The sequence below is a fragment of the Cyprinodon tularosa genome, unplaced genomic scaffold, assembly GCF_016077235.1.
Source record: "Cyprinodon tularosa strain WSP-4 unplaced genomic scaffold, ASM1607723v1 ctg46, whole genome shotgun sequence".
In the NCBI taxonomy this organism is placed as follows: domain Eukaryota; kingdom Metazoa; phylum Chordata; class Actinopteri; order Cyprinodontiformes; family Cyprinodontidae; genus Cyprinodon; species Cyprinodon tularosa.
The window spans coordinates 578996-600403 of NW_024039185.1; the positions used below are offsets into that span (position 1 = coordinate 578996).

Consider the following 21408-nt stretch of genomic DNA (forward strand, 5'->3'; position numbering starts at 1 on the left):
CAGATATAATAAATACATATTCAAGTCAAGGTGATAGCCGCCGCTGAAACTGTGGAATTTTTTTTTAGATAAATAAGAAAACTTAATTCTTAGTACAATTTTGTTGGTGTTTTTTTTCTGAAATTCAGTTTGTGTTGCAAAAATGTACTTAAGAAGATCTGTTATTACAGTTCTAACTAGGAATGTTATTTTGACCAGGAAGAATCTAATTTTAGTGATCTACAAATGGAACAACAGTGGGGAGAGTGCTTTTAACAAATGTTAAAGTGGCCTGCTATAGCTGTCTGCATAGAAACTAAGACATTAACTTGAACAGCTTGAACTGTAGCGCTGTTGCTTGTTCTTTTAAATACTTTCTCCGAATGGGGGCTCCAATGCAAATAGCTCTTTATAGTTGTTACAGACCTGCTAAACTCTTAGTGGACATTCTTAAATTTGATTAAACTAACTGCAGCTGTTGTGTACGGAAGAGGATTAGGGCCACTGGAAAAAAAACAAAGTTAACTGATTTTTAAATTTTATTTCAGTTTAACATGGGAGAAAAGTCAGAGTTCTGACTTTTTTTTCTCAGAGTTCTGACTTTTTTTTTCTCAGAGTTCTGACTTTTTTTTTCTCAGAGTTCTGACTTTTTTTTCTCAGAGTTCTGACTTTTTTTTCTCAGAGTTCTGACTTTTTTTTCTCAGAGTTCTGACTTTTTTTCCTCAGAGTTCTGACTTTTTTCCTCAGAGTTCTGACTGAGTTCTGACTGAATTCTGACAATTAAAAAAAGTCAGAATTCTTAGATTAAAGTCAGAATTGACTTTTTTCCCATACTATACTGAAATAAAATAAAAATAATCAGTTAACATTTTTTTTTTTCAGTCGCCCTAATCCTCTTCCGTAGTTGTGAAACCCAAAACTCTTGAGTTTCCAACCTGAAGTGAGATCCATTCAGAGTTAAGGATTTGAGTGAGTTTCTTAAATCTGTTTTGTGAAACTGACTCTTGAAGACAGGGAAACCTGTTAGACAAGATGTCTGAGGTTTGAAAGCCCTTCAAACATTTCTGAGCCCTGAGAGGATTTCATGCTACTGCTTCTACTGTACAGATATAAACCCAAAGCCTCTACATCCGTGAGTACGTCTTCTAATTATTAAGTTTTTGAACAGGCTGATGTTGACCTATGTGACTTGATAAATCTGAGTAATATCTGAAGCTGTAATGAACAGATTCATGTTATTTGTTTGTTAGCTATTTGTGTAAAATGTAACTTGTCACCTTACTCTGTGAAAACTGTGTCAATTCTTTTGCTGTTAGATTGGGGCCCAATGGAATTTGCCTGTGGGTATGTTTATGTGCCGCAATCACTGAGCCAGAGGGAAATCCAACGATCCAATGGGGCTAAACGTTCAGGTAACACAACTCCAACTGGACTCATCCAACAAAACAAAAACAAAACATCTTTGTCCACCTGCTGCTTGGCTTTCTTTAACTAAGCAAACCACTATGTTTGAAAGATATTCAGGCTTTCATTAAAAAGGCCAACTAGTATTAACACATCCATAATGCTGTTTCTTAGCTCCTGCGTCTATGGAAAACATGCAGAGATTAGGGTTCTTAAAGTAAAGACATAGGGTAATGTCTTTACTTTAAGAATGCCTGCTGCTGCAGGAAGAGAAAATGTGTTGACAGATTTTTCCTTTTCCCTGAGATTCTCGAAGAACTGGTTTGCAAAGCATCACCAGGTGATGAATAATATACACACAGCTGAAACTGCAAGGCTTTGTTTCAGGTAAAACTGTTGCAAACTTCAGTTTGCTCAGCTGGAATCCTTTGCTTCCTGAATCACGTATGCTAATAGGGTGAAGGTTATTGAAACACTGGTTTATTTTAATGAGGTTAAATCGGCTTCTTTTTTAGATGTGGGTTTCTGTTCAATACTTAATGTTAGTCAGTATGTTACTACTGTAGACGTCATAGCGGTAGCAGTTGTGAAAATCTGTTATAAAGCTGATGTTTATTTGTTTATTGAGAATTAAAAATACTTATCTTTAGGTAACACAGAGTACATGTCAGATTAAATAATTCTACTTCAGCGATAGTATCTAGGTGTTACTCTATTGTATGTCTTGTACCATGTCCGTTGGTTGTGCTGTTCTTTTTACAGCTCTTTGCAGGCGATGAAGCAGACTGAAAATGTTTTATCATCATCTCCCTTTTATCTCCTCTTTCTTTCATCTTTTCTCCTTTTTTTTGTTTTTCCTTTCCTGTTCTCCATACATTGCAGTGTTCATATAATCTGTAAAACTCCCTGCATAATTATAATAAAGTAATTTATATGCATAAAACAAGCGGAACACTATGGCAATAGCCCTACTGCTCCACTTGTGAAAGTAAAATCTGTTGGGCTCTTTTTAGCATCAAGACAATTATTCTTATTAGGGGGGCCACATGCCGAAGGCATGGCCCACCTACTACTATCTCACATATTTATTCCGCGTATTATACTAGCTTATAGTTCTCCTCGCCACCAAAACTTCGGCACCTAACTAGTCCCGCACGGTTTGGCGGATCGGGCCCAAAGTTGGCACACGCGTCGGGACCAATGGTGCGATGCGTGCTTGTATAAAACTTTCTCATTAGTCCGAAGGTTCGCGAATTATTAGCGAAAACGTCGCAAAAAAAATCCCATAGGAAATGAATGGGGAGAGGGAAAAAAAAGCATAAAAAACAGCACTTCACTGTGTCGGCATACATTCATGTAGAAAAACAGTTTAAAGCTCAGTTTGTAGATAAATCCTTCGTCTATTTAAAACTGAAGACGGCATGTTGATAACTGCTACGGTTTTTGTATAATCAGACCTCAAGCGCCACAAAGTTTTAGCAAAATCCACCCTTCTAGAGTGGAGAGACTGAAAAGCTAGAGTGTGAGGCAGCCGTTTTTTTAAGACCAAAAAACATTTTAAACTCGCCCTCACGGCCACATATTTATAGCTAGAGTCACCATTTTTGGTCAGTTTGTAGACTGAAATCTCTGGACCCACACAATGTCTTCGGAATTACGGTAGGATTAATACTTTTCCTTAAAAACCCTCCAGACCGACCTAAAATCGATCAAAATCAGAGCCGTTTTTCATTGGTTTTGGAGCAGCAGTGGGGAGAAAAACGAATGACATTATGTGTTTTCAACTCGTCATAAATATTTTTCTGAAAGACACACATACACCAAAGTTGGCATAGTTGGAGTCGAAGGATGGCTGACGGTCACGGTGAAAGAATCTTTTGAATAACTCATACGGTTTTTGCTCAGCAGTCGTTTGTTCGGAGGACATTTTAAGCACCAGAAAGCTGGGTGACAGTGAGCTGCTGTAGCTAGCTCAGTTAGAAGCTAAGGACTGAGGACCCGTTTTTTCTTATTCTTTCTCTTCCCATTCAGGTTGTAGATGACCTACAGCCATGAAAGTTACTCCAATTGAAGACAAGATATAGCTGTCGCTTAGATAAAAAGAATTTTTCAGATATCATTTATGGTTTTTACTCAGCAGTCGTTTGTTCGGAGGGGTGCTTTAGCAGCAAAAAGATGAGAGAGGAGCTGCTGCAGTTAAACCAATGGTAGGAGCAGGTGGGACCCACCATTTTGTTTGTGCTTCGTTTTGGGTTGTGAAAGACCTACAGACATGAAGGTTACCCCAGTCTGAGACAAAGGATAGATGTTTCTTTCACTGAAAGAATTTTTCAAATACCTTTTACGGTTTTTGCTCAGCAGTCGTTTGTTTGGAGGGTAAGCACCTGGAAGCTAGCTGACAGTTAGCTTCTGCAGCAGCCTGCTAGTGTGCAGCTGCTGACATCTTAGTGTGAGGCGGCCGTTTTTTTAAGATAAAAGATTTTGTTCTTGCCTCACGGCCACATATTTGGAGCTACAGTCACCATTTTTGGTCAGTTTGTAGGCTGAAACCTCTGGACTCACACAATGTCTTCGGAATTACGGTAGGATTAATACTTTTCCTTAAAAACCCTCCAGACCTACCTAAAGTCGATGAAAATCAGAGCCGTTTTTCATTGGTTTTGGAGCAGCAGTGGGGAGAAAAACGAATGACATTATGTGTTTTCAACTCGTCATAAATATTGTTCAGAAAGACACACATACACCAAAGTTGGCATAGTTGGAGTCGAAGGATTGCTGACGCTCACGGTGAAGAAATTTTTTGAATAACTCATACGGTTTTTGCTAAGCAGTCGTTTGTTCGGAGCTGTTGCTCCCATTCAAAAAAGCCTGAGAGCTAAGGAACGATAGTGCTGCGCTTTTCTCTCTGTCACTGACAGGCTCGTTAAGCGTTGTCAAGGTAACCGTGCTTCAAAGAGATTTTACCTCTGCTGTTTTAAACAGCACATATTAATCTAATGGAGGGTGAAAGCACTGATTTAACATTGGGAAATGGATACTATATGACTGCTGTCCATGACACTTCCCTTGCCACTCAACACTGATAGACTTTCAAAATAAGACTCCAGGGACCCTACAAAATAAAAGCCTCTATATTTTTTACATATATTTATTGCCCTATATGGCTCAACATTATGACCCAAACTCAACCCCATTTTAGAGAATAGACTCTAGGAGACTGTTTAAAACACAACCTAAGGCAAATTTCAAAATAAAAGCCTCCCATTTCATCTTCATCTACTGCCCTAATAACATGGAAAAAGAGTGATTTAACGATTGGAAAGTCATCAACTATCATTGCTGGGTCTGAACATTTTCTCTAAACACAACTCTGTTGGACTTTCAAAATAAGACTACAGGGACCCTACAAAATAAAAGCCTCTAGATTATACTAATGCAATAATTGATGCAAATGGCTCAACATTATGACCCAAACTCTTCCAGGTTGTTTTTATTAGACTCTAGTGACCTTTTCAAAACACACCCCAGAGCAAATTTCACAATAAAAGTCTCCCATTTACTCTGTAATACAGCAGCTATTCACCTAATAACATGGAAAACCAGTGATTTAACATTTGGAAATGGATTCTATATCACTGCTGGGCATGACCCATCTTTTGATGCACATCCATGATAGACTTTCAAAATAACACTACAGGGACTCTACAGAATAAAAGCCTCTTCCTTATACACACTCATACATTCTGGCATATTGCTCATAGCCATTGGTGATTTCATCACTGCAATGGCTCTTAGAAGGCGGGCGAAGCCCGCCATTGGTGATTTCATCACTGCAATGGCTCTTAGCAGGCGGGCAGAGCCCGCCATTGGTGATTTTTTTCATCGCTGCAAGGGCTCCTAGCAGGCGGGCGGAGCCCGCCAACTGCGCTTTACCCACTGCGGTTCAATATGGACAACCCATATTACCCTTGTGCATCATATGCTGTGCACGTCTATTTCCCAGATTTCAGCACAAGTGGCACACAGCTCTCTTTGCCCATGACCTAGCCCTCTTTCCTTCCCTCAGCAGCCCTCAAAGGCGTAAGCAGTTGGTCTGGGGAGCCCCAATGTCACTTGCCAGGGCCGTATTGGCCCAGTTACCCAGACGGGCAGTAGGTGGCCCCCCTCAAAATTTCTTTAGAAATTTTCTAGTTGCCCATTGCCACCCAGGACACTGCTAAAAAAAAATACTTTTTTAAGGTTTCAGGATACATGAATTGAACCATTTTAGTTATTCAATGCTGAATTTAAGTTCTAAAGAACTGGAAAGTTTGCTTTTCTAAAAGTGAAAAGAATCATCATCACTGTAGGGCATATAACTCTGACTACAGGCTGATTTATACTCAGCAACCAGGTTGTCTGTGTGTGTGTTGCAGTTAATGCAGAGATGCCCCCGCCCCCCCTGCAGACACTCTGCTGTACCTCTCCAAAATTGTAGGTGACAAGCAGACTGTGCCGCAGACAGGAGGCTTCTGATTGGTCAATTCTATATCCGCTCTTCACTATGCGTATTTCCTTAGCGCCTTGTTTTGTTTGTATGACCACCATTATGGAAACTACTCATAAAGTTGGACCAGCTAGAAGAGGGAGGTTCACGAAAATGCTGGGACCCTTTTTCAACCTGGATCCCTGCTCTTTTTTGCCCATATGTCTCTCCTGTGTCGCACAAACTTGCCCCCACTTCCTCACCGCCTCGGCGGTATCTAGACCCACAGCTAGTTCGTGATTGTCCCTCTTGCCTTGTGGCCTGGAATAACATAACACAGACCAAGCTTCAATATTGGGCATAAATCAAAAATATCTGCGACAAGCTCACTGCGACACACTGCTGCGCGGGGATAACCAGCCCTTACCACAGAGCAAGCAAATGACAACTTAATACACTCAATGCACAGCACAGCGGAGCCAGGAGCTTGGAGCATAGTCAGCTCCATTCAAATTGCAAAAGCAAAAGACAGAGTTCTGGTGACAACGATGTTTAGAGTTTACAAAAAGAAAGGGGGGTTGGAAAAAGAGGTTTGGGAACCTGTCATTGTCAAAAAGGAGATAATGACGCAGTAGATGCATGAAAGCTGTGGTTTCAGCTTGAAAGCATCTATCTTGCACTGATGCCAAATTCAAAGAAATTACTCGAAGGTGTTTCTTCAGGATTCAGGTGACATAGTAACCAACTCACAACAAACAAATGAATCCTAATTACCATAAGGGAATGAGTGATGTCTGACTTTGGACTCTTCTAAAGGAGTTTGCCCCCATATGCTTTGCAACTGCTAATCTCCAGGTTGCTCAACTACATGCCTGACAAACTCTTGGATAGGTTTTGAAAACATATTCAGAACAACTAAGGAAAAGTCTGGTTGGCTTTGATTTAGTTATAGTTGATAAACATAATATATTTTATTGGGTCACCATAGTTACAATCTGATATGAGTTTAATCCATTCTTGTGTGTTTAAGTTCCGTCCACCAGTGCAGCTTATTAAATATTCCCCAATTATATTTGATTGTTTTTGACTAAAGCTCATTGAATTTGGCCCCATCTCCTAGATTCCAATAAACCCAGTTTTGTTTAAGGCTCCATACTTCCCTTGACCTGTCCTCGTTTAACCAAACATCATTCTAAACATATATTTACACATAGATTTCTTGCAAGTTTTTTGGGAAAGATTTTCTTACTTTGGTGCTTTTTCTTCCAAGCAAAGCAACATCTTAGTGGCTCCATCTCTTTGCATGCATAATGGTTGCTGTTTGTGACAAGTAACCCTTGATGTTCCTACAGTGGAACATCTGGAAGACAGTCGAACTGAGTAAATAAAGGATAAGATGACAAGCCTGGTTTATGGGGAACTGATGAAACTTAATCTAAAACCAAATTATGAAGATAAAGAACAGTTGGTCATGGAAGTGTCACAAAATAGAGCCTTGGAAAATTATTTTAATTCTTGAATTCTATGATGTTATACCCAAATATGCTTATTAGGATTTTCTGTGACAGACCAAAACAAAGTACGGTAACAATTTTTTTTATCCATCTTAACTCTGACAAATCTTAGGAAAAGTTTTTATTTGGTACACTTTTGCAAGGCGATGTCAAAATAGTTATACGGGATGGGTTTTGTTTTCAAAAATGGGGGGCAAGGTTAACTCATGTTCAACTGAATAAATGTGAAAATGCAGGGTTTTTCTGGCAAGCATTTCAAATGCTTGTTGTTTTTTTTTAGTTTCAAGTTTTTTTAGAAGGTGAAAAGTGATCTCAGCTTCAGCTTTCTGAGATTTAGTTTTGAGTTTCCAAACTGGGTGTTCTATGCATGCTGCTGATGATTAAACACTCAGTTTTAATAAGAAAACTACTGCAAAATTTAATTTTTTTTTTCTTATTTATGTGTTTTGTCTATAACATGGAGAGCTGAGCTATAATGACATGTTTCTTTCTTTTTAGCGCTCCTTCCTCCTGGTAAACCCATCCGTCCTCGTACTGCTCCTCCTCCTCCTCCCACCCAAACAGTAGATCCAAGACTCAAAGCAGATCAGTCGGCTGCTTCTTCACCTGCACAGCTGGAAAAAAGCCGGGAGGTCAGGATCCCAAAGCCCTTTTCGCTCTTCTACAAATTTCCAGAAGTTTCCAGGAAAGCAGAGGCAGCTTCTTCCCCCGTAGGAGCAGGTTCTCCATTGATGCCACCTTCTCAAAAGACGGGTAAAGAGAAACTGACGCTATTAGTGAACATTTCATTCCAACTAAACCTGGAGTTATGTGTTTTTGTTATTTCTTATTTGTTTCTTTTAAAGCTTCAAAGATGAACAAACTTGAGAGTAATTAAAGTGTGGGTGACTGTGCTGAAAGTTATGAGTAACTCTGTGACTTGGTGAGGAGAAAAGCAGAAATGATGTCAACAAACCAACGTTGTTTTTTAGATTTACTTTAAAGCACAGCCAATGACAGAAGCGCCACTACCTCTGACTGTGAACCGCTCTCAGGAATAGCAGAAGTAGGTTGCGTTCAGCAGGTCCAATAAACAGTGAGGATGTGGCAGTTGTTCTCAAACCAGAAGCCTGTGTCCAGTTAAGGAGATGACTTTTTTATTCAGGCAGTGGAAAGATAACTCTCTTCCTCCTCTGAGAATCTGTGATCAGATTATTTTCTTCTCAGTCAGTTTCAGGCAGCTGCTCTCACTTTTAGGCTGGGGTATGATCACCAGATATACAAACAGCACACCAAACCTTTACTTTGGATCCACGGGTTCCTCAAAGACACATTCTTTTAATCGCCTGGCAAGGTGAAGATGTTCAATTTCTCCCTCTCAATGCAACCCATGGAGAGCTGCAGGCAAAATAAAAAAAAATGCTGCTCTCCCTAATGCATTTATACCTCCAGACATTGCTGATATTCAAGTTGTTGGGGACCTCTTCTGTCCTGGTAACTGCTGTTAAAATGTTCTGATGCAGAAGTTCCTGGGTCTCAGTCTGTGCTGCACTCCTTTCAGTTGTTTGTTTTTTTCTTTCTAAAATACTCCAAGTTTTAGATTCCTCTTCAGAGTAACTAAGCAAAGCCCCCAGTGGCCTTGTTTTCAAATAATGGCACACACTGATGTGGAAACTTGCAGAGTATAGGTTAAAGTTTCAACACAGAAATTGAAACACACAAAGGAAAAACTCCATCAAAAAAATAATTTCAGTCTGTTCAGTTTTACCTGAAAAACTGAAGAAGAAAAAAACTCTATTGTGTAACTCTATACTGTAAACTGATTTGAGATTAGACGTACACTCGCCGGTCCACTTTATTAGGTACCCCATGCTATTAACGGGTTGGACCCCCTTTTGCCTTCAGAACTGCCTCAATTCTTCGTGGCATGTTTGAATTATTTCTATTAAATGCTTTCTGTGTTTTTTTTCCCTCCTATACAGCCCTTCTGCCATTGACTGTGAGATCTACGGCGACTACCGATTCTAACAAAAACCCTGCACAGCCCCATGCCTCTTCTGATGCCAACAGTCAGACGCCGGATTATGATCAACCGAATTATGAGGCTGATTCCAACATGCATCCAGCAGATAATCTTTACTCCTTTACATTACCAGAAGGTCCAAGTGGTAAGGTGAAGGTCCGCCCTGAATGTGGAATCATGTCTGGACCAAGTAAGACATTTTTATTATCATTTTTTAATCTGGAAGAACTCAAAGGTAATCCTGCTGGTTTTCTTTCTCATCTTAAACCACCAGGTCCACCTCTGCCTCCAAGACCTTCGTTTATGAGTCTTACACCAGAATATGTGATGGTACTACCCTCACCTGCTTCACCTCCTACAACCGCTCAGACACCTCCCTTAACCAAGCCACCACTGTCTACAGGTAGAGATACAGTAATTATTATGGCATACGTTAAACTGCTAAAGGACAACAGATTCACATTTTCATGCATGTGTTTTTCCGCTTTTCTGAAACAGATAAGGGGCCTCTGCCAGGAAATCCTAATGTTGTTCTTATCAGTTTAGGAAAATTGCTCTCAGAGGAGAGAGGTTGGTGAATTTTATCAGCATGAGTCATCTGACATGATTTTTTTATCCTATTTGCATACCTGATGATGTTCCATGTGGTTTTTTTTGCAGAGGCGCCCACACTTGGAGAACCGGTGTCCTGCTCACGATGCGGCTCAGTGTTGGACAGTTGGCAGAAAGATGAGGTATTTGCATTACAGGTAACCTTTACTTTGACCACAAACTTACAAAGAAACACAGAAATTAACCGGAAAAGTGTGAATGGCATCTTTAAGAAGCCCTCTTTTTTTATATTCTTAATAAAATGTAGTGCAACAAACTTCCATCACAGCAGCTTGGATTTATGAATAATATTTTAAAATAATGAGGTAGAGTCAACTGCTAAAGTTAGAAAACAGTGCCCTACAAAACAAAGCTTGTGTTTACAGGTGTGTCTGCGTTCCGACTCTCACCTTTGGTCACAAGAGCCGAATCTTGACAGAAGGAATGAAATCCCGAATATAAGCTGCTGAAAGGAGCTTCCTCCTAATAATGGGCTTAGAGAATCTCGCATCTGTGGGGAGAACACCGTAAAGTAGCTGCTTATTCGTGTCTAAAGGAGTCATTAACCTTGGTTCTAACTAAATGCTATATGAATTTTTAGCAAACGTTTAAAATATTAGGGAAAAAAGGCACATTAGACATATCCTTTTCCATTGGTGTTATTTACCCAGGCCATGTAAAGCATCCATCCATCCATTTTCCACCAGGGGTGCTGGTGCCTATCTCCAGCTGTCTACAGGCGAGAGGCGGGGTACACCCTTGACAGGTCACCAGTCCATCACAGGTCAACACAGAGACAATCAACCATTCAAACACACACTCACGCCTAAGTAAGCCAATTAACCTAATAGTCATGTTTTTGGACTGTTGAGGAAGCCGGGGTACCCAGAGAGAACCCACGCATACTCAGGGAGAACATGCAAACTCCATGCAGAAAGACCCAGGGCCATGATTCGAACCCGGAACCTTCTTACTGCAAGACAGCCGTGCTACCCACTGCATCACTGAGCAGCCTCATGCAAAGCATAATGTCGTCATAAGTTTAGGTCATTCTAGGCTGTAATAAACAGGAAGTAGATGTAACAAGCTAGCACCGACCACAGATCAGCAATGGAGAAAATTAGAATCATTCATGTTAGGTACGTTTTTGATTCTTCAAATCTTATTCACCAAATGTTTTTTGCTTTTACTTTTTATACCAGTTTTTCTAAAAACAACCTCAAGCGAGCATAAAAACTATTCTCAAAATTTTGTAAAAGTTGATTCAAATTTTGTTGTTTCAGTCAATTCCCTCCAATGCAATACACAATACACAAAATGCAAATAACAAACGTTGATGGAAACATGGATATTTACGGCATCTGATCAGGAACCCCCTGGTTGGCTCTCTTTCTACACGACCCTGGAGTCCCCAAGAATAAGATGGAGGTTCTCAATGGGGAGAGGGATACCTGGGGTTAGCTATTGGACCTGTTTCCCTTGCATCCACATCTCAGATAGAATGAGGAGGCATAGATAGATGATCTAAGCATAAAGGCAGCAGTTCTTTTTTTGGTTCGCCAGAGCAGAGATTACCAAAATCTTCAGCTTCCGAGCCACAAAATGGTGGCATAAACTTTTGGTTGAGTATTCAGACATTTCTTCAAAAGCAATCAACCACACGTCTAAAAATATTAGAAATGGCATCAGTAACCATAGTATCTATTTTTTGTTTTTTGTTTTTTATGCTTTCATACCTTTAAGCTCTTTAATATTAATATTTATTGTTTAGTTTAATTTCTGAAGTGCATCTCAAAGCCCCATACTGGTTGATCAAGGACCCTAAATAAGAGTCATGACTCCAACTTTAGTAATAAGTTCTTTAGATATTAACCATTGCCACAAAAGCCAAGGAGCCCACTGCACTGGTCAGGGAGGACATTGTGGACAAAGTTGTTTTCTAAAAAAAACATCCCAACCTTTGAACATAAACAACAAACATGGTCATCCACCTAGACTGAGTATTTTAAGAGAAGCAACCAAAAGGCCAATGGTAAGAAGAAAGGCATATCAAGTATGGTTCAACTTTTCTGCTTGCATTCAAAATTGTATGTTTGGCAGCAATCTAAGGCGGTCCAACGCCATAAACACACTATCCATACTCTGTACATGGTGGTGACATCAGCATATAATCTGTTTGAGCACAAGTTTGTTTTGCAAAGAAGAGTGAACAATGGTTTCAGTATGCAGATGTTCAAGCTGATCAAGATGTAACTCAAAATTACTGTAACTGCAGTAAAGGTGATTCTACAAAGGTTTTTTTTCACACCACACTTTCCCGGTTTTTACTGATAAAACACAGAAACCAAAGTATCACCTTATTTTCACCTTTTTCCCCCAAACTAAATAAACGGCATGTCCTCTTAACATGAAATGCATGAGAAAAGCATTTAGAGATTGATGCCCTTCTGCTCTTTGCCTCATTATAGGTTGAAGTGTGTTACATTTGTCAGAGTGGTGATTTGACCAGACCCTCCGGTGGGCCGAAGAGTCCTCTAAGTACTCAGAGAGATGAACTCTTTCTGCTTAACCCTGAAGAACAGCGGCTGCCTGCTGCTGATTCCCTGCTGCTCTTCTGCATCGACGCGTCAGGCTCAATGAGCATCACCTCTGAGGTACAACACCTGATTCGATTCTTCTCTCATGGTCTTATAGGCTGCGTTTAGAAATCCACATGTGGCATCTCTACTTTATTCAAGGTGTTGGAAGGGGGACAGAACAGCAACAGATCCAGACTGAAGGTGAACTATGTTCTAATTCCTCAGTTCATAAATGAAAACTACACATAGAATCTTGATGGTACTATAAGAATGTATATTAAAGGAAAGAGAAAAGCAAAATTTTTGCCCAGGTATCAAAATCAAATCCAATTTATTCAAAACTGGGTTTCTTTTTATTTGTTTTGAACTAATCTAGTTTGTTCAAGAAGCTGTGTTGCAATGCGTTCAGAAACTAAGTGACCAACAGCCTGATGTTCGAGTTGGACTCATCACTTTCAACTACCAGGTATGTTTATTATCACATTGTAGAAGGATTCATCTAAGTCTTCTTTCCGATCCCATAAACAATATTACCTTCTATTTATCTCTAGGTCACAATGCATGGCAGCAATCATCATCAATCACAGCTTCTCAGTGGTGCTGAGTTGAATGACAGCAGCTTTTTGAAAGAGGCTGCAGCAGAGTTTCCAATTCCTCCCCCACTTTCACAAACCAAAGACTGCTTACAGAGGCAGATTCTAGGGTAAGCACACGTTAATGTGATCCCATCTCCTTTTATGTTTTGTTTTGTTCATTAAAATGATACCATTTATCAATGTTTATGTGTTTTTGATGTCATTTTAATCTTCAGATTATCTGCAAATGGAGAAACAGCTCTGGGTCCAGCTGCTCTCCTTGCAATTACAATGGCCTCCCGACTACCAGGCTCTAAGGTAGGTTCAGTTTCTAATTGATGCTCTTTTTAAATCTGTTTTAGTGCATTCAGGTGTCAGTCTTGTCTTGAACAATTAATTGCATAAAGCTTATGGGAATTACATTATAACCGCTGACAACAGGAGTGAGTAAGAAGGATTATCTCGGATTCACTAATTTTGTGACTCAGATGAAGAATAAAGTGAGTTACAGTACTATTAAAATATCTTTGTTTGAAACAAATCAAATAATTAACTGTCTTTATATAGAAGTTGATGATTTTCTCGACTTAGTTCAGATGTTGCGGGTTTCCTTCTTCAGGCATCTCACAATTATTTGCTAGAAGTGTGGCCCTTTCTTCCTGACAGAACCGGTGTAACTGGGTCGGGTCTGTCGACGACCGTGCCTCAGACACACCCTTTCAGTTCTTTAGCTGTTATGTCCAAAGACTTAAATTTAACGTTAAATAAACCAGAGTAGATGTGTCCAACAGTAAATTCTTTGTCCCTAAGTGAATATGAAAGCTGATTTCGCTATAAGATTTTTGAAATGTTACTATCAGAGTAATGGCTTCTTCCTCTCTGAGTGGAGTAAATACTGACTGTCTAATTGCTCCAGCAGCATCTACAGTACACAAGGTCTTCAACCTTTGCTCTGGGTTTTTCTTTTTCACAGTTTGTACCAGAACCCGTTCATCTGTGGGACAAGTGTCCCATGTTCTACCTGAATAGTATGATGGCTATATATTCCAATGATGTTTCCACGTCCATCTAAATGTTTTATTCAAGCTTAGAATTTCAATTTCATTTGAATCAATTAATAGGAAAATTATACAACAAATTTTAACCTGATTCATTTGGCATTTAGCAAATCTAAACAATTTCTGAAACTGGAAAATGTAGGTGTATGGAAATCTCTGGGTCTAGCAGCATTTATAATCCCAGCATACAAAGTGCAAAAATAATCTTAATTTGGGCTGAAACAACTAATCGGATTAATCGATTACAACTAAGTAATCGATTAATCATTAGCTTTGGTATCATTTAATCGTTAACTTTGGTATAAAGACTGTAAAACGTGTCTTTAGCTGAGAACAGTAGTAATATCAAAATTGTTAAAAACTTTTTAATCATTTTGCCTTGAGCTAATTATTTGATGCATAAAAAGAACTCTTGTAAAAGAAATCATTGGGATTCAAAGACAAAATCTGCCAATAAAATTCTGCCATCCAATTTTTTTTGTAATGTTTGTCTGTTCATCCTCAGTTCTCTGTGCTACATCAAATTTTTTCCCCAAAATTTCTCCTACAAACAGAATTATGTAGAAACACTAAACCTATTACACCTCTCTGGGATATATTTTCATGCCAGTGTCATTTTTTTCTACTGTAAAATATTGATTTGTTAATTCTTCGGATCTTGAAGGTCATTATCTGTACAGACGGAAAAGCCAACGCAAAACTAGGAAATCTAGAAGAAGAGGACAATGATGCTCGAACCCTCCTCTCATCCACCATCTTCTATAAGGACCTTGGAGAGTATGCCGCTAACCAGGGGTTAGTGCACATAGCCTGGTCATTCACAGAAATCCTGATTTTAGACAAGAAACACTGTTAACATCTGTTAGCAACCCTGTTGGAAATACTTTTTTTCAACTTTATTTTTCCAAAACCTTTTCTGCAACATTTTGTTTGAATTGTCCTGTCTGGATGGTCAGACAGATAACCTCACAGGTCTCTGATTGGACCTGGTTCTGGGGACACAGATGGCTCAGGTAGAAGGTTGATTTTCTGTCGGCTGAACCATCTGTGTATTAATTTTAGTGATGATTGTGGAACCGATTGCTGCTAAGAAACTAAATTGGATTAGCATTTTAGATGCCTTTTCAAAAACTCCAATTTCCAAACATTTAGAAAAGATTTTCAGATTTTTTTCTAAAAAGGGAAATGTGTATTGTTGCCACCTTCTCTGTTCTTCCCAAAAATATATGCAAAATGTTAACATTTTTTAAGCTTTCGTCCAACAAATAACTTGATCTCAGATTAATCTGACCATAGTGGTTTTAATTAGAGAACAAGTAGCCTCTAGAAAATGTCCCATCTTTATGTTTAACATAACAGTTATTACAAAATGTAAACATAGATTAATGAAATAGTTTAATTTACAAAATCTACAAATGTCAGCATTCATGTCTGCATAAAAAGACTATTTACAAAATAGGGAAAAATAAGTCTTCAAAGAAAACAGAGCTATAAACCCTTTTATTAATGGGTTTTGGGAGCACTGATGTTTATAAACTCCTACAGCTGCTGGAAAGTGGGATCTCTGATGGTATTCTATCGTGCACCTAGAACGGAGCAGCCTTTCCTGAAGGAGCCCACCAGATCTGCTCAATGCATGGGGTGGAAAACATTTGCTGTTTATGTTGTCCTTCTCTCTCCCACCTCCTGCACTGTGTCCTAGGGCCATCCTAGTTTATCAAGTCTCTGTTCTAAATAGGGTCATGTTTTAACAAACTACATCAGAGAATATGGGGGATGCCACCTCCATAGCACTGACACCTTCATCTGTGTTGTTCTTTGGGTTATCCACATGATGGTGAAGAAATATCCTTGTTCCTTCAGAGTGACCATGTCCGTGCTGTCTATTGAAGGAACTGACTGCCGGCTGGAGGAACTGGGAAGACTGGCAGATCGCACTGGAGGGAAAGTAAGAAGCTGGGTTGGTTTTGAATCTCTTAAACATAGGCATCGATTTATTTCCCTTCTATTCATTTGTCCTGTATCCAGGTAGTAATAGCGAATCCCAACCAGCTGCATGCAGAGTTTGAAGAGATAATTCAAAACAGGACCATAGCTACACACTGTGCAGTAACCATACTGGTGCCCAAATCTCTGTAAGTAAGAGCTGCAATAAACACAGTGCTACTACATGATTCATTGGTTCTTGTCATCAGAAAATATTTTAATACCTTCAAATTGCAGTAATAATAAAGCCCACGGTACTGACTCATGTTCTGTTTGCTGCAGGCGGATAAAAGGAGAGAGGGAGGCGGGACACAAAGGGACCAGAGAGGTGGGGAATGTGAGCATCGATACTGAGATCACCGTCCAGTTTGGAGCAAGTGAAGACACAGAAGGTGGAAAAAAATAATAATAAAACAGAATTAGCTTTATTTCATTCGCTTTCAAACAAATCTAAAGGTTGATTGCACAAAGTGCGAAGTATGAGCTGCCAGAAGACCTCATGATGTGGAAAATTTCTTTTGTTGCCAGAAAATTACACTTCAGTTCTCACATTGAAATCACAGTGGCAGCAGCACTTTGAGGTGAGAGGCAGGGTGTATTCATGTAAAAGGAAGAGAAATAAGAAAATGGACCCTGTAATCAATGCCACTTGGCTACACAGGGGGGTGTTTTAGTTTGTCCAAGATTGTTTCTAAATCTGTCTGGCTGCCACCTGAAAACAAGGTCATAGCTGAATGAAACTGCCAAGAAACAATCTACTGTCATATGAATTAACTGCAATGAACCACAGTTTTTGGAAAGGCTGGTTCCCTTTCCCTGGCCTCAATTTAATGCCACAGCAGCAGAAAGAAGAAATCACTAAAAATGCAGCTTTCTGATAAGGCAGGCTCAACGATGTCAAAAAAGGGGGAATATCTAGGGCTCAAGTGAACCACAGTAAAACAACCACCCATCCATTTTCCATCATGCTGCTGCTGCTGGGGTCATGAGGGGTGTTGGTGCCTATTTCCAGCTGTCAATAAGTGAGAGGCGGGGTACACCCTGGACAGGTCGCCAGTCCAGGCAACACAGAGACAAACAACCATTCACACACAAACTCTCACACCTAAGGAGAATTTAGAGAAGCCAATTAACCTAACAGTCATGTTTTTGGACTGTGGGAGGAAGCCGGAGTACCCAGGCAGAACCCATGCATGCATGCATGGGGAGAACATGCAAACTCCATGCAGAAAGACCACAGGCCAGCTATTGAACCCAGGCTGGGAATTGAACCTGGAAACTTCTTGCTGCTAGGCAGCAGTGCTACCCACCGCTACAGTGTGCAGTCCCACAGAGAAAAATTCGGACAATAATTTGGAGATTTTGGGCCGGATTTATCAAGATCCAATTTTGCGTGCAGTAATTTGCGCTCGCAAACTGGAATTTTGCGCGAGGGGCTATATATATATATATATATATATATATACACACACACACACTTTGGCAACCTTTATTCCCTAAGGTGGTATGTGGCTGAATTTCTACCTCACTGCAGTAAAAAAAAAAAAAAAAAAAAAAAACTGGTGTTTTGTATTGGCCTGTAGAAAAATGCACATACCAAATGGCTCACAAGAAGTGACTGTGGATGAGATTACTGCACGTACGCATCCCCGCAGCATTGGCATGTTGCTCCACAGGCGCAGGAGAGAGGTCGGGGTTCTCCGGTAGGGCGTCAGGGCGACTTGGCATTTAGAACGTCGGACAGCACTTCTGAAAAACGAGATTGGGAGATCCCAGCTCTCGCTTCAACCGTACGCTGGAATGACCCAGATGCAAAAAAGTGCAATGTTGCAAGGAGTTTTGTGATATCTGGTATTGCGTGGGTCCTCCTTGTGGCTGGCTCCAAATCCATTCGGAGTCCCCCCAACAGCTCCAAAATGTCAATGCTGGATAAACGATATGTTTTGATGATCGTTTCCTCGTTCATTCCAAAAATATTCACACGGAGTGAAAAAATGTGTTCTCTGCGTCTTCTTGCTTCATTTCGATGTCTTCTTCTTGCGACAATAACCGCTGCCATGTGTGCGCAATTACGCATACAGACCATTTGCACCTTCTTTTGAAACATGTTAAATATAGAGTCAGATACCATTAGCAAAATTGTTTTCAGGTTTGATAAATCACTTTGCGAGTGCTAAATTAATATATTTACATGTTCTCCTCCCACAAGACGCACTTTTGCGTGTAAACGCCCCATATTGCATATTCATTGCAGAAAAAGTACTAAATGGATAAGAGGAGCTATTTAGCAGGTTTTAAAGACCAAATCCTTTTAGCACGCTGTTGATAGATCAGTTTGTACATTTTTTAGCGTGCGTAATAGCTCACATTTTTATACACGCAAACCTTTGATAGATCCGGCCCACTGTTGGAAAACCGAATCACTGTGCCTTTTCTTTGTTTCTAATATTTGGTTATATTTTATCTTAAGTTGTATGTTCAGATCTGTGTAACCCAATATCCAGAAATTGGAAAAATTCTGTGTCGTCACTTCATTGGTGTTTATTCTGTGCTCCCTTTTAGTTGTGGCACCAGCCTCTGGCAGCCGTGTCGTCATGCAGCTTCAGATCAGATACAGGAAGAACGGACAGGCTCTGCTCAGAGTGTTTACTGTAGAGAAAGAAGTCACCGCCGACAGGTGATACTGATGCATTTACTTATGAAAATACAATTTTTCCTGAAGAGCTTCAGAGTTTCACTTCTCATCAGCCTTTATAAGTTATGGACATTTCTTATATTAAGTGTATTTGCCCATAATTTGAGTAGGTAAATAAAATGATTTGCCAATTGAATTGGTATTTCTACTTTTAAAAATAAGATCATTAGATAATATGCACTTAAAATAAGACAATGCAATTGTTTTTTTCTTATTTTACATGTAAATTTCTGGTTGTGTTGGCAAAGTATCTCACTTACCTGGTCAATTCAAGAACAAATGCACTCATTTTAAGAAATTATTTCATTTTTTTAAGTGTAGACATGATCATATAGACATTAGGGCTGCTTCTAATTCCCCATTCATGCTAATATTTTTAGAGAATGAACCACTCAGTCTAATCTCCCTCATTCACAGATTGAAGGTCATGTAATTCATCTTCTGCACAGATATAACTAGGCTGAGTGTGCGCTTACAAAGCAGTAAAACGACAAACATGTTGCTGAGGTTTTTTATCCTGAAAATGCTGTGATCCTCCTCCTCAGCTCAGCGGCTCTGTCCTCCCTCTCTCTGGCCATCATTCAGCTCAACTCATTACAGGCCAGTGCCGCCCTGGCTGTCCGAGGCCGCTTCCTGGACGCCTGGAAGGAGGGAGCTCTGCAGCAGAAGCTTATTGAAAGAGCAATGTGAGTAACAGCAGGTAGCTGCGACTGACGGCAGCATTAGTGGGTGGCTACTTCATGCTCAGATCACACAAAGGCATCTAATGAGACCTGGTGTTCACATTCAGCATGTATTTAAATGTGTTTGCAGAGAGCATAATCAGAGTGCAGAGGATGAACAGACGTACCAAAACTGGGTTAAAACCATGAAGTCTATAAACAATAACATACAGAATCTAACAAGGGTGAGTTTTGCTGTTAATACATACTATTTATTTTATATATTTTTTCAAAGCTAACCTTTAAATGTCATTTTTTTCCTCCTCAGCGGAAAAGTATTATGTCTGACTCGGAGGTAAATCGTGCCCTTTTTTTTAGGTTACGCTAAATGCCTGTTTTGTTTAGCTCTGACTTGAATTTTTCTCCTCCCACCAGTCTCTAACAGACGCGGGTGCAGCGCTGCTCTTCACCATGAAGCACAGCAACAGGAAGTCCATTTCACTGAAGGATGAACACCAGTCCCTCCTCTCTTTACCTCGCTAGAAACAGCCAGACATCCATGAATGGAGGAGTTTAATGTTACATACAGGCTTTAGCTCACTGGCTTTCTATAGGAGCAAAAAATAAATGAGTTATACATTAAACTATGACCATTTCTTTCTGACATGTTTTTTTTTTTTTTTACTACAGGGGCTCTGAACCTTAAATATTTGTGCACAGACCATCACACGATACAGCAGATTACACAGCATCACTATGCAGCTAACACCGAGAGTTTTATTAGGATTGTAGAGCAGAAGTAAATCTTAAGCGATGTAGGTTGTTTACATGCAAAAAATAAAACTAGATTGAAAAACAGTCAAATACACATGGATTATGCAAATGCCATAAATTAAATTTCTGCAAAACGGTTTCCTGCCTTCCAAAACCAGGAACCTGAATGGACTACACGTGAAATAGGATTAAGCACATTATGATGATGGCTGCTGGGCCAAAACATAAATATGCATCGATTTATGTGGAGCAGCCATCGTTAAACCAACACGTAACTCTGAACAGATGTCTAGGAAGCATTTGTATGGACCTTTGTTCAGTGTGCTGGGAGAGCAGAAAATATTTGGACAAGGCTTCAGTCAGACTGTAGTGATGCTGAGTGCTTCAGCATCTCTACATATTTTGCAGTTTAACATTTTTAAACAGCTCAACTTTATAAAAGCGATTTTCTTAAATATGAATTCACTACAATTCCCTTTATTTTTATAATGGCTTTGCACAACATATCTTTATGCATTCTTACATCCTGTTAAATGGATTCTAATGTTTTCACTAAGTTTGCAACACGAACATGGAATTTGACCTGTGTTCCACTTCTTAGCAGCGAAAAACATTTAAGCATAAAAAGGAATTATAAATATTTCTTGAAAATAATATACAATTGCATAAAAGAGAAAGTTATTGTTGAATTGATGCATATATGCATGGTACCGATATGGTTAGTCGGTCTGTTAGCTGTCCATCAGAGTCTTTATGGTAGCTAATTTTTTTTATTTCCATCATACTTTATTTGAACTTCTCGTAGAGACAAATCAAACAGGGCAAGGCACTTATATTAACCATATTAACAAAGGTGAGATACAGTTGAACAGAGACAATCATAAATAAAAATTGACAGGGTGAAACCTGTTTTTGCAGTATTACAAATGATGTCAACGGTTTAATGATAGTTTTATACATCTCATTAAGACAAAGAATGTTGCATTCATTTTTAAAGCAGATTAGATTTAGTAGTCTTCATTTATTTTTATGAATATGGCATTTACTAAATATAATGTTAATCAAAAGTGAAATTTCCATCACAAGAATAGATTTAGTAAAAACTCATATCTTCGCATTTAAAT

At 39.4% G+C, this 21408-nt stretch overlaps 1 protein-coding gene across 3 annotated transcripts; it reads left to right on the forward strand.

Annotated features, from left to right (window-relative positions):
* Positions 1–980: 980 nt before the first annotated feature.
* LOC119793753 (circularly permutated Ras protein 1-like) lies at positions 981–20174 on the forward strand. Of its 3 annotated transcripts, none has more exons than XM_038300997.1 (21): positions 981–1115; positions 1296–1391; positions 7861–8115; positions 9324–9554; positions 9639–9767; positions 9863–9934; positions 10025–10113; positions 12424–12609; positions 12694–12735; positions 12911–13000; positions 13086–13237; positions 13346–13427; positions 14832–14962; positions 16031–16115; positions 16196–16302; positions 16436–16545; positions 18716–18830; positions 19394–19534; positions 19662–19755; positions 19839–19865; positions 19946–20174. In XM_038300997.1, the coding sequence occupies exons 1-21, from the start codon at positions 1064–1066 to the stop codon at positions 20051–20053; spliced, it is 2394 nt and encodes a 797-aa protein (XP_038156925.1). In that variant the 5' UTR covers positions 981–1063; the 3' UTR covers positions 20054–20174. The 3 variants fall into 3 exon arrangements, with proteins under 3 accessions (XP_038156925.1, XP_038156926.1, XP_038156927.1); XM_038300998.1 differs by having other exon boundaries at positions 10025–10098; XM_038300999.1 differs by having other exon boundaries at positions 1032–1111.
* Positions 20175–21408: the final 1234 nt, after the last annotated feature.